Source organism: Haliaeetus albicilla, chromosome 14 (genome assembly GCF_947461875.1).
Source record: "Haliaeetus albicilla chromosome 14, bHalAlb1.1, whole genome shotgun sequence".
NCBI lineage: Eukaryota > Metazoa > Chordata > Aves > Accipitriformes > Accipitridae > Haliaeetus > Haliaeetus albicilla.
In genome coordinates, this window is record NC_091496.1 from 1,467,920 (window position 1) to 1,481,530 (window position 13,611).

Sequence of the window (13,611 nt, forward strand, 5' to 3'; positions counted from 1 at the left end):
ATGGTGACCCCACACTGAAAGAGTCTGGAGTGCTTTTTTCTGGTTAACCATATTACACCCCTTGCTTTATGATTCGTCTGGTATTCTCTGGTTTAGAGTGATTTAGAAAACAATCTAATTCCCCAACAACTAAGTGTGAATGTAACGGAAGTACTATCAATGTATCCAAATCCTTTTAGTCTTAATAAACTAAGGCCACGAAGGTAAGTGTTTCTTCAAGGGGAAAAGGGAATGAATTAATGAATTATTAAAGAATCACAAGTTCAGAAAAGCCCTTGGTATTTGGCTCAAAACTCCCCCCCCCAAGTGTTTCTTTCCCACAATGTTTATGTCAGAAAAAAATAACCAGTACATACACAATGTACATTTTTCTACAGTTTGTGTTTAAATTGTGCTTCATATAAGTTTTCCACGGCTTTTCAGTGCTTTCTGTTTTTTACTGAGGTAAATAGAAATACAAATTGTTACCCGAATGTCTGTGTGGTAGAGGATGGTATAAACTGTTATCTTTGAATACTATTTATTATTTCCACCACTACCACCAAAAGTTATGTTTCCTAGAGATATACCTCTGTACAAAACCTGAACCTCTGTGTAAAAAAAGTAACTAGGGAAAGGTAGACCTTTTAACTTAAATATTTGTGTCTCATCACATATTTGTCACAAAGACTGTACTTCTTGTATTGCGGTGTGCCATATTTAGTGAGGGTTTCTTCCAGAAAGCTGGAAAACGTGGGTTTCAGTTCATGCTGATAAAAACTGCTGGCCTCACTACGGGCTGCACAGCGCTCTGCAGAGCAGCTGTGGGGCTGAAGTGCCAGTTTAGCAGGCATAGAGGGAACCTCTATTTTAATAAGTTTATTCCACTTACTTACAAACAGATGTGGGGAATTCAAACAATAATACTCCAGAGACTCTCCCTCGAGGTGTTTGAGCAGTGTATTAACTGAGGCCCCTCTAGAAAACTCCCTTACCAGTACTTCCGACAGTCCCAGATGCTGCTTCTTTAGCAGTACTAGAAAAGACTCCATCCTCCTATTGCACTTCTCGGACTGCAAGCAGGTAGCAGTTTAAAACTTCATTGCTTCACAGTGAGGATTTTCTTTTCCTTAAAAAAAAATAATCTCAAAAGAGCTAGGAGACAGCAGTTATGGAATAACCATTTTGGTGTATAGCAAGAAAGCTTCAGAACAAAGTTTCACATGGTTTCTCTACAGCTGAAGGAACATCTGTTATCTTACCCCAAACATGACTGTTGATTCTAGGAATGCTCAAGTGTTCTCAGTTTCTGTTGTAACTGGTATACACAGAGGTGTTTTTCTTTCAGCCTGCAGGTGGTTGCTGAAAGTTTTGCTGTTGGTAAGTCATTTTCTTCAGTGTCTCAGTACAGACTTCTATTTTTAGCCTTGTTTTCTAGGGATATAAGGCACATGCAATTATGCTGTTAGTTTCTCAGTCCTCTATAAGCAACTTTTGAATGGGTTAGCTAATTTCATGCAAATTTCAGTGAAGGATAAAAGGCCTCAAAGATATGAAGCTCCTTTCGGAGTTGTGAAAGTTGGCAGCTAGGTAGAGAGCAACCCTATTAACTCCCCAACCGAGGCAAAGGCAGGGGGAATTCAGCCTTGATCCATTCAGTCCGGCAGAAAGCAGTGGGCCAGTTAGTGCCCGCGCGATGGCCAGCAGATCTGCGTCTGTCTGGCAGATCCTGGGATGAGTCCGCAGCTGCCTTGTGCGCTGGGCTGGGGGACAGAGGAACTGTTCTGCAGGGCATGGGGAAGGCTTTCGGTTAGCGCTGGGAAAAGACAAGGGGGAGAGGGCTGAGCTGCAGAGCGCTGCAGGGAAAGGATGCAAATCTCTATGACACTGGGTTTCATTAATTCCACATCTTACGGAATAACCTGTTAAAAAAAGATATTGTCAATTTGTTGGAGTAAGGAATGTAAGACATTATGTTTCCATACACAGACATGCTTCCCAGTAGCCATTCAATTCTCCATTTGTATGTGGTCCCCTGTCTGTGGCTATACATTTTCTTGTCTCTCTATGAAAATGGCCATAACCAAATATCCCTCCTTTCTCTTATGTGAATATTTCCATAAAAATAATGATACTGAGTTGTCCTGGCCTCACAGCTGCCAGAGCTAAAGCACTCTTTATTTATCCAGTTTTAACTAAAGCAGTGACTTCATGAGGCCAGGTTTGTTATACTTTTCATTTGCAGAAACTTCCCTTAATTATTTATCAAAAGCCTTGCATGTGTAAACAATAGCTTGTTTTGTAGCCAGGTCCAAGCATCTTTACAAAATAGCAACAGTTGACTGCACAGGCTAATTTTTGTCTCCTTGATCTAGTATTTCAGACATGCTTGTCGCTACTGTTACTTCTTTTTAGCCTCAATAGTTAGTATAATGTGGTCTCTTGCCAGTTGTTCTTGTTAAAAGGAGATAAGGAGTATAATTAATGATTGCTTTATTTATGCCATGTGGTTTGTTAATAAAAATTACACAAAATCATTTTTTGCTGAACACAGTAAAAATCAAATATTATTTTTTCATTATTTCTTTCATTATCCATCCCAAGACCCATTCAAAAGAGTTTTACTTAGAAAATCTGCAGACCGCCTTTCTGAGCTACGTTACCAAGCCTTTTCCTATTCTCTCTTGGTCTTTTGCTTCTTTTGCTGTCTTTTTTGGCTCCTTCTGATCAGGTACCAGGATTCCTCTGAGATTCTCCTCAGCAGTGAGTTTTCTTCTGGCAGGGCTGTATTAATCTCAAATAGCTAACTGATTCAGTTGCCTGTGGCCTCTTAGAGACAGGAAAGGGAGAGAAAAGGAAGAATAGGAGCTGCTTTAGTAAGCTTAGCCACTGAAAACAAGACTCAAACCACAGACGTGCCTAGAACCACCAAAGACCAAGGCCCTGCACCTTTTCAAATGGCAAGGAACCTCTTTACTCTGCAATTCATCCTCCATGTTGCCCTGACAATGGCCTATGAAACAGGGTAACAGTATCCCTCGTTTCCCTTTCCCTCTAAATATAAAGAAGTTCAGCTGCTCCAACATTTAGTCTGAGCAGAAGAGAGATAACATGCTCATTAGCCTCAGTGAATTTTGATACTCCTCACTGATCAGAAAGCAATTCCATCCGAATAGCACATTCTCCTGGATCCCACTCATAGCAACAGATAACAGTCACAAGGGAAAAAAGGCTGGTATTTTTCTAGACAAAACAAACACCCATGATAAGTAAAAGAATCTGAGATGTATGTTTTCTATGCTGAATGTCTTATCACTTGTTCCTGAAAACATGTAACACGTCCAGATTACAACAGAGAAGTTTTTTTCCACTGGATTGAGAAAGAGGTCTGTGTTGTATTCACAGTAACAGCATTCAGCTGGTCAGGCACTCAAACACATTACTCTGGAAAGAAAAAACGGTGTTTTCCATTAACTCAATCCCTTTCTGCTCAAGGCAAATAAGTCTAATGGTTTCCACCCCGTGTTTCAAAATTGCTTTTCAAAACATCCTCCTCAGCAGCATCTCGCTCTCTGCCAACACCCACGCTTAGCCACGATGTCAGGTGATGACCCAGCTGATATTATTTCCAAAGTTTCCTAGTCTCATTTCTCCATCCAACCTGCGCTCCTGGCTCAACTTTCCCTCTTGATGAAAGAGATAATCATTAGACTTGTATTTTGCCAAGGAGTGCATTTGCTCTGTGCTTTCTCCATTCCTGAGCTCCTCCTCTAGTAACCACCTGGTGCATTTTGCTGTTGCACTCATTCCTGTCATTTAGCCTTCTTTTGATATCTAGTCTATGTGCAGTGATAATTATTTTCCTTCAACAGTTTTCTTCTGACCACCTTCTTCCTTTCTTTCACTGATACCTTTTTTTCTCTTAATGTTTTATTAGGCTATTGTTTTCTTTGTTGTTCCATCTCTTCTTTTGTTCTCATTTCTGGGAGGAGTTCTGATCATTCTTCATTAAACTGTGTTTTACTCAGTCACCTGTCTGGCTCATTCTCCATATCCACTTCTATTTTCATGCTGAAATACTGTCCTTGCAAACATTTCTGCCACTACAGAGTTGTTCTGTCCCCCTTCAGTATTTGTACATTTGTAGCCAAGTATGACCACTCTTCTATCAGTATTAAAAAAGCTCCTTTACAGAGTCCACATACCTTCTAACCACCGCATCACTTCACAGTGTCCAAAGCAACAGCTGAATGCTTGTTAATCATTATAATTCTGTGAGATGGAAATTTGTGTTTGTAATAAACCCAACAATCTCTGTAGCTTCCAGGAAGAGGGGAAGAGTGGGAAAGATCGTTGGATATTTTTGTAAATCATACTTACAGTCCTCTACCCACAGTCCCTTCCAATGCTGATTTATTTAAATGCCTGTACATAGCAGACTATAATATGTACAAACTTCATACCAGGGGAGAAAACAAAGGCTGGACAGCTGTTATGTCCAATAGGCAAATTAAAAAGTAAAGGTATCTCTATTCCCAGAAGTGTTTTTTTAAAAAAGAAATTACATGTTGGTCTTCAGTACTTACCATTGTATTAAAAATTAGTCTTTCTGCTATTTGAAACTTATTTTATAGCCCCCAGTTCCCATAATTAAGAGAATCCTTGTTTTTGTTAAAATTAATCTTTCTGAAACAAAGCTGTCTTCCTACAGGTTCATGTCCTACTGCCCTTAAAAACTGCTCCATCCTCCCCACTGCAACGACAGCACGTGCCCCTGCCAAACAGCCCAAAGATGGGCAGAGCTGGGTTAACATTTCCTTGGCTGAGACATTAATAGTGCCTCTCTCCCACATTCTGTGCAGCTGACAATTTTCATGAAATGCATAGGGAATTCATGTAGTCGAACTCTTACTTCTGTGTCAATATTGGTTGAAATTGGCCAACCGGCTCAGAAGTTATTGCAGACGGACTGATGGGCAAGCCCCATTTCCTTAGGAAACCTCACTAAAATCAAAAGCCCTCCAAGCTCCTACCTGTCAAGATTTGGAAGAAGAGCTTTAATATATGATAAAGTGCATCCTATGGGCTTACGTACCAGAGAGCAGATTTAGAGAGCTTAATGTTCGAGACAAAAATAAAGCCATGATCTAGGCAGACCCATTGATGTGTTGGGGTTTGGCAACAGTATAATTATGAGCTATTTTTTTTCTATGGGGCAATTCAGCTCCTGATAGTTTTCACTTGTGCTGTTTGATTCACTTTGCAAGTGAAAGCCCGGTGCTGAGGGATGCAGGAGAGCCACCTGCCTCCCATTCTTTCTCCAAAGTTTAATAAAAAAGGGTATTTATGAGAATTAGTATCCTGGCTGTGAAAAAACTGTTGTCTAAAGATGGAGCAGGGCACTGAAATGAACCCTTCAGCCGCCTGCTCCTCCCTCCCATCCCTCCACCTCCAGCACTTCCCTGGGTCTCAGGCCTCAGCTTAACTTTAACTGCTGTATGGGGATTTAAAACACCCGAACTTTATCACATGTAGTTTTAGATGCCTGCTGTGCGAAGGCGTGGCTCTCAAAGGAGGCAAAAGCAGAGGTTGTTTTTTCAAATGTTTCTGTGGTAAAGGATGCTGCGTCAGCTGGTTAACCAAAGAGAACCCCCCCTGCAATAGCAGAGAGGATGAAGGCGTGGGCTGCGCCTCCCCCGGCACGGGCAGGAAGCCCGAGGCACAACACCCCGAGGCTATTTGCTCACAAATAACCCGAATATTCATTTAACGGTCTACCAAACGCCAGTCTTTCCCATAACCTCTGAAAAGCACAACTTCCTTCCCTCCTCCTCTCAGCTGTAAGTTGTTGTGGTATTTCTCCCAGCCTCCCTACGACCTTTCGCTGGTGGTTTTGGCTGTGGGTGGGGTAGGGCAGGGCCCTTTGTGTTTCGTTTCTTGCCCGGCTCCCTCCGAGGGCGGAGGACGGCCGCAGCTCCCCTCAGCCCCGATAGGCTTTTCCCGCCCTTTTCCTGAGGCGGCCGTTGCGACCGCAACGGTCACGGGCTAGCGCGCGGTGCGCACCGACCCCCAGCAGCGGATTGGGCGAAGGGAGGTGCGTCAGCGGCAGCCCCGCCCCTCTCCTCTTTCCCGCCTTTCGCTGCGCATGCGTGGACTGGGGAGGCGGGGGTGGGTACCATGGTAACGCGGGGCGGGAGGTAAACGAGGGGAGATCGCGTCTGGCGGCGGCGGCGGTGGCCGTGAGGGGAAACCAGGACCGGGACCCGCCGCAGGGAGAGCGCGGGCTCCTGTGGGCTGCGCTTAAGCGTTGTGTTTTTATTTCTGGAGCGCTGTGTCTCCGCGAGACCGGCGCCTCTCAGCCGGCGGGGGGAAGGCTGTGGAGAATTGGTTGTCTTTTCACGCCGGGGAAGATCTCCCTAGCTTCGTTTCTTCTGCCTGTGCAAAAGGGGGAAAAGAAGGCTGTGGGTGCTGTGGAGACGGGAGGTAAGGTCCTGCCTGTGCTACACGGGGTGTCCTGCAAGCAGGGAATGGGGCTCGGTGGGGGCCCGGAGCAGCCTGGCAGGGCTGCCGTGAGCTTGGGGCCTTTTGCAGGTCGCTGACACCGAGCTGAGGTTCTGGGTCTCCTTTTTTTTTTTTTTTGCCTGTCTAGTCTTGCGTTGTTAGAGTGACTCTCGAGGGCTTTGCTGAAAAGCTCAGAGTTCTGGAATCTGGCAGTTGGTACGTGACTCCACAGGTGATTGCAAAGAAATGCTTTTAGATATGACACACCTCGACCTGTTTTTGCAAGGGACTAACTTTATTTTCTTCTTTTTCCCCTTTAACTCTAAAGTTTAGGAGGGAACGATACTAGTGCTTTGCACACTATGTAACCCACTGCGTGATTGTGTCTTGCAGGGTCCATCTTCAGGGCTTGATGTGGAGTCCCACCGCTCAGTAAAAAGACATAGCCATGGTAATACAGGTTTGATTCTTCTGAAGAGTATTGATAACGCTTTTTAAGGAAATAGAGTTAATATCCAAAAGGTTCCTTCCCAAGGTTGCAGGACATAAACTGAACTGCCCAAATTTACTTTGTGTGCAAGTATGCACGTGATTCCAATTTTTAGCTTTTCTTGTTGTTTTTGGCTACAGGCTGTAAAATTTTGCACATACCCTATAACGCCTCAAATCTTATTGCTTGTGGCGAATGAAAATGCTGCACAAACATGGGTTTCCCAGTGCTTTTGAAGATTTTTCAGATGTCGTGCCGGACTGGAGTTTAAAAACTCAGAAATCATGGTGGGAAGTCTGATTGGTGTGAGTCCTGCCTCTACATGCTGAAAAAGAACTGCATTCTGCTCAGCATCATGCATCCTTTGGTTGCCTGGTAAATCCATAAGAAATCCCAGGGTCATCAGCTGGTGCACCAAGCATTGACTCTGGCACAGCCATATGTGCACGTACACGCACAAGGTGTCACTTCTGACAGCATTCGTGATGCTGTGCTGTAGCTTGTTAGTTTCCCATGCTTTGGGAACCCCTGCTCTAGGTTGTGCTCGAATGTGTGAGCTGACTGCAAACTACAGCTTACCGATGCTGTGTTTCATGAGAGATGGGAAACAGAAGACAAGACAGTTGCTGACAATGACTGAGAACGTTTAAAGCCTAGAGGTCAGAGGTATCTGCTGCAGAGGGACAGCAGAAGCAGTGAGGCTGCTCTAGACAAAAGGCATTCCCTGGTTCCCACTGCAGACTTGGACAACAGTTTGCCCTTACCTGTAAACACCTCTTTTATTTTGAAAGATCAGCTACAGGCCAAATTCTGACCAGGAACGTAATTGTGCTTACAAAATCTGCCAGAGACCCTGCTGGGAGTGCGTAAGCAGGGAGTGAGATTCAGGTGACTAGCTGAAAAAACTGACATAAGCATCTACTCTGTGAAGTGTGCACATTCCAGCACATGAAGTATTCAACAAATTCTATCCAATTAAGGTCTGCAAAAAAGGCTTGTCACCTTCTCTAACGTATGTCTATGTTCAAGTAGTTTGCAGTCTGCAGGACTGAAGGTTTAGGAAACAATCTGCCACCAGCTGCAGCTTGCATTCTGTCTTTTCTGTCTTTTTTCCTTCTGTGGATAGTGGTTCTCTGTTTTATATAGAAATCTTGATGTTGGGTTTTTTCTTTTTCTTTACCCATACATATTCTTTCACATTGTGGTCCTGGCTGAAGATTGTACCCCTGCCTCTGTTCTCATACCTCCGAGCACAAACGTTTGTCTCTTTTGCACTTAACAGTACTGAGCTGTAAAGGGACTCTTTAGAATTGATACCATGAAAAATATCCTACGTATACTGCCTTCCTGTAGTTTATGCGAAACTGATAGTTACATGTGGCCTTTCTGGCTGTATCTGTGCTAATTCTTCCTAATGAAGTGCTTGGATCTGTTTAATTACAGTGTGCAAAACCAGGCAAATAATAGAAATAGATGAGCATAAAGTGACTTGCTGTGTACTGAAAGTGCTCTTGGCATCAGACCAGAGATCAAATACTTTCAGTCACTCGCAATGTGTAAATACTCCTGTTTGGCCTTTTCTCTGGGACTAGCTGTCACTCCATCCTCGACGTTCCTGGAATGCTGCCCACCTGCTGGCTCCATGTTGCCATCACCATTTTCCTGCCTACACAGCAGCAATGAGAGATCTCTCTGGCTCCCTGACCCGGTTTCTGTTGCTCAATACCTGGAGGCAGCATCTTCCATGCAGGCACACTCCGGGCTTGTTGCAAGGAGTGGCCAGGATGGGTGAGAAAACAATCCAGGGAGTGAATCAGACTCTGGCAAATCCCTCTTGGAGGCAAGAGCTGGGTGTTCAGGCACCAACACTAATCAGCTGGAGTTAACAGGAGTGTTTTTTTGGCCTGCTCCAAGGCTTGGGTGAGTCTTGGCAACACCTCCTTACATACAGAATGGCAGAGCTGCTGTTTAGATTTGTGTTACTGCTAGTGGTCGAAGAGCAACAGTATCACAGCCTTGAAAAGGCCACAGCTGTAGATGGGAGATCTGCTTTTCTGGTATAAACCAGAGTCACAAGTAGACACACAGTAGTGCGTGAGCGCACAACATAGGCTTAGTTTACTTCAGGATTGTATCGTAATGCACTGATTAAAAAATCAATTGAAAAGAATGTATGATTTCCATTGTGCACAAACCTTTTTTAGCCAGAGAGAAGCACAGGGGAACACTAATTAGCTCTGTCTGATGACTTTAAAGATTCTTACAGCCCATAGAGCAAATATGGATTTGGTGAAAGTGTATTAATGCTTGTGAGTCCGTATATAAAATCACCACAAAATACAGGTGTCTGGGGTGAGGGGCTCTGAGCTAATACTGTGAGCCTGGACTAAGATGCAATGAAACAGCTGTTCCAGGATGTCTTGGGATCCTCTACCCAGAAGTGAGACAATAAAGATGCAGAACTAACTGAGCGGTTTTGTGGTCTTTTTCTCTCTGCAGGCAGCTAAAAGTAGCAAACCCAAGCGTGGCAAAGGCAAAAGCTTCAAAAAGAAAGCAAAGAAGGTGGTGAAGGAAGTGGATATCCTCAGCCCAGCTGCCATGCTCAACGCTTACTACATCTGTCACAACGCTGCTGCCTGCCTGGAACTCCGGGGCTTTCCCTGGCCTGGGTCCCCCAAAAAGAAGGGGAAGAAAAAAAGTAGCCGGGTGGCTGGAAACCAAAGGACTTAGTGAAAACCAGGCTGCCCAGTGAAGAAGAGACTTTTTTTGTGGGTTAGACTTGTACTGACCTCTCCAGCGGTTAGCTCAAATATTTTGCTATAATCACTGTTGTGTCTGTACAAAGACACTCTTATAGCTCAAGCATAGAGTGACAAATGGTAAGTGACACTGTGCCATTGTAATTTCAGCTGTGGCCCTTCACCCTCCAGTTCTGTATGGAATAAAGCATTGCACCTCAGCAGTCTGAAGGGTTTGTAGTGGGGTTTGCTTTACCCATACCGCTGCCGTTCTTTTACGGATGGGATGTGCACCCCAACAGCGTTGGCGTACCTCCAGCTGGTTTAACCAGCGCTGGTGGAAACTTGAGCTCAGAAAGGGGATACCATGGTAAGACTGACAGTGTTAAGGATGATTTCTATAACATTGGCTTATCTGTCTGAGAGTCACCCAGTGCTGCCCCCTTGGGTCAACGGACCCCTGCAATGCCATCTGTGTAGCTGCATGATTCACCTTGTTCTGAAGGAAATGGCTACATTCGGTCAGACAAGCAGTAACTGAAGCTCCAGTGAATTACCAGCAGCTTTCCTTTGGCTGTAGGTAAAATCTAGACATCTAGCTTGGATGTTGTCAGCGATGCTGTTAGACACAGTTAGAGGTGATGATGAACCCCCACCCCCAGGTCTCCCCTTGCAGTAATTGGTCTTAGTCCAAACATCCTGGCTGGACACCACAAGCTTTGTTTTACGATTCAGTTTTTTCACTCTGTTTCCTCCAGATGTATTTAATGCAGCCCTTGGTCAGTTGTGAAGCAGCATGTCAAGTGAAGCTGTACATCCCTCCCAGATTCTTATGCTGACTGGAAGGATGCAGTGGAATGACTGGGAAGGGTGAGGATGTGTCCTAAACTGATGCAGGCTGTGGAGAGATGGGAAGGAATAACAGAGGGCTGAAATCTTGCAGGAAGAGTTGGGAAAAGAGAATGTGCAATGGGCTAGAGCTACTATAAGGGGTGATGTGTCAGTTCTCTAGGATACCCGAGGGACTGTGAGCATGCAAGACTGCTCTCTACAGCAAGCAGCACTGTGACGTGCACAGGAAGTATCACATCAGAATTTCGGTTGGTTTCTCAGGGCTGAACATCTGCAGTGCTGATCCGGCAGAGCAGCGAGCTGGCTCTCAAGTCATTTCTGATTGACTTAACTGCAGGAGGAGGTACAGCACCTTTCCAACTTGCATATAACTTTATGTTACGGATAACAGAAGAGTCAATTATAATGTGATTGACCCAAACCAATAAAGGCCTGTAAGGCCTTATACTGTTTCTCCAGCTTAAAATGTTCCCTCTATGAAAAGGTCTTTACCAGGTAAAATCATAGTTTTGTGGCATTGCTTGTATGCCAACTAGTGTCATGTAGGCTACTGCGCTACTCCACTGAATTTGTTTCATCTATATGTCAAGAAAATCATGGTGGATGTCCTGTTTCCTTGCTAATTAGTCTGCAGTTGGCATGTTCTGCTGAATCAGCGATGTGGTTTGCAGTACCAGTTTGTTGTATGTTGTGCATCGGCGTGTCTTCCTCACCATTTATTCGTGTTCTTTCTTCCCCGTCACCCCACCAGGAAGTCTCTGGTCACAGCATATACTTGCAACTATTTCCTCCAAGTATCAATGTTCTAAAGCAAGAGATCTCTTGCAACCTCTGCATTTAGCATCTGGAGCTAAATGTTTAAAAAAAAAAAAAAATTCTTTTTTGTATGATATATTGACTACCCAGAGCTTTAAGGGACAGATGTTTCTCAGCGCTGAGGTAGGAACTACTTTACATCATGGGGCAGCCCCCCACCGTCGCTATCAGTTTGGGTCCCAGGGTCTGTTTGCAGGAGAAGTTGAAGAGCAGTACAATCTCTTGCCAAGATGAAGAACCCAGTTTAACATCAATTGCATGCAGAGCAGGTGTTTGGGGAAGTGACTTCCTTCTGGGCAACTTATCTCCAGCTACCTATCGCAGCGTCAGGTGCAGTTTCCTCTGAAGCAGCTGTTATCTGACCAGGCGGGAGACAGCGTGCCACACAAGACAGGCAAGTGGTCTGATCTGATACAACGGTTACAAGTAGGTGAAGCCATTTTTACATCTATGATAGACTGGAGCTACAATGATTTAAAGACTCCAAAGCAAAATTTTAGTATGCAAAAATTACTGCAACAAATAATGAAATATCATTGTATGTTCTCTGTTTAAAAAAAATAATTTATTTCTGCATGATGCAGTTGAGCACACCAGATAGTGACCAACAAAGTGCAAAGGACAAAGACTCTGCTTTCTATTGTATCTGAAAAGTTGCCATTCATTTCTTTGACAACAGATGAAAAATGCAGCACTTTTTTTTTCTTTTTCCCTTTTACCTCTCTCACGCCTTCATCCATCTCAGTTTTGCATGTAATTCAGGCTCCCCAGTTGTTAATAAAGACCAACAGATATCTCTAAAGAAAAGTTTGGACTTCAAATGGCTCGATTCCCTATTTAAATGTGTGGCTTAAGAGTGCCACAGGCTATGCTGCTGACTTCTAAGAGAGAGCCTTTGGCTCAAGTGGATGTGACTTTACAGGGAGTCTCTGCTGCTGTGGGATGACACTTGCAGATATTTCTGTTTTATCACAACCTGTGAGAGTTTGATTCTGTGACAAGCTTTTCTGCCTGCTGGGGTACAGAACTTACAAGCTGAGTTTATGATGAATAAAGCCTGTTCTGCTCAAATCCACAAAGAATCTTTTGAGGAGAAACTGCAAGCCGGAGAGGCCTTTTGCTTTATGGGCACAGTGCAAGGGAACTTCGCAGTGTTATGTGCATCATCTTTTGCGGGAAGTTACATTTTTCTAGTATTAGGGCTTCCTTCGTTTTGCTGTTACCAAGCAGTCGTGCGCAGTCGGCTGCTTTGGGTACGCGAGGTTAATGTTTCCTGTAGGAAGTTGTATACTAAAGCTCTGCTGTTTAAAAATACACTGGATGTTGATGTGCATGTTTGTGGGTGGGGCGCAGTGGTGGGGAGGGGAGAGTCACAGGACTGTTATGTGATGTGATGGCTATATATATATAAAAAGTTTAAAAAAAGATATTATTCACCACATTTGGTATTAGAAAATTTCAAGCTGTATGTGAGCAGCTTCCCTTCTTTACTCTTTCCTTCAGTAAGCGTTTCTGTATTGCCTGGTATCTCCTAGCACATTATTTGCATATTAAGAAAAGCATTGTGGATCTTTATGATGCATAAGAAAGGCTTGAGAAGTGGCATGTATCCTTTTGTTTCATTTCTTATTTTAAGAAATGACCTGGCTATTACTTCCCAACTTCAAGGGAGGATAGCTGAAGACTCTTTTGCTCATAAATGGTATCTCCATGATGAAGAGGTTGCTATGGTGAATTTTTAAAGAACTTTCATCCAAAAGGCATATTAGATGTCAGCAGAAGTAAATAAAAGTTTTCAGTAGGTTAATTCCTGTCTTATTTGCTTATTTTCCACTGTCTTTTTCCCCACTGCCATTTCAGATGTCCTCCAGGAACAAAGAGAGTCCAATTTTACTGTCTTTTTTATAAGCCCCTCCCTTTCAAGCTTTCTGTTTATTTAAAAAAAAAAAGGCACAAGTAATTTTTATTTTTTATCTTTTTCCAGTAATTGCCATACAAAAGACCAGAAGGAACAAAAGATTAGAACTTACAGAAAAGGTTGCTCTCTGAGACATGCTGTCTAGGTTCCATGACACCTGCAAGGATCGATGTCTTCCCTTTCAGATACTGGGATGGTTTTGTTACATCCTAGTGCATTATCCACTTATATAATTATCCAGTTAATGGTAGTTTTCTGGAGGTATTCGGCGAATTTGGGAGTCCTGCTTCTTGCAGATCCTTTTGATGTCCCCTTAG

At 43.7% G+C, this 13,611-nt stretch overlaps 1 protein-coding gene across 1 annotated transcript; it reads left to right on the forward strand.

The window, feature by feature from the left end:
• The first annotated feature begins 6,158 nt into the window (after positions 1 to 6,158).
• SMKR1 (small lysine rich protein 1) lies at positions 6,159 to 9,939 on the forward strand. The gene is made up of 3 exons (XM_069801484.1): positions 6,159 to 6,462; positions 6,874 to 6,931; positions 9,470 to 9,939. Exons 2-3 carry the CDS (start codon positions 6,929 to 6,931, stop codon positions 9,698 to 9,700), a joined length of 234 nt encoding a protein of 77 aa, XP_069657585.1. The 5' UTR covers positions 6,159 to 6,462; positions 6,874 to 6,928; the 3' UTR covers positions 9,701 to 9,939.
• The last annotated feature ends 3,672 nt before the right edge of the window (positions 9,940 to 13,611 follow it).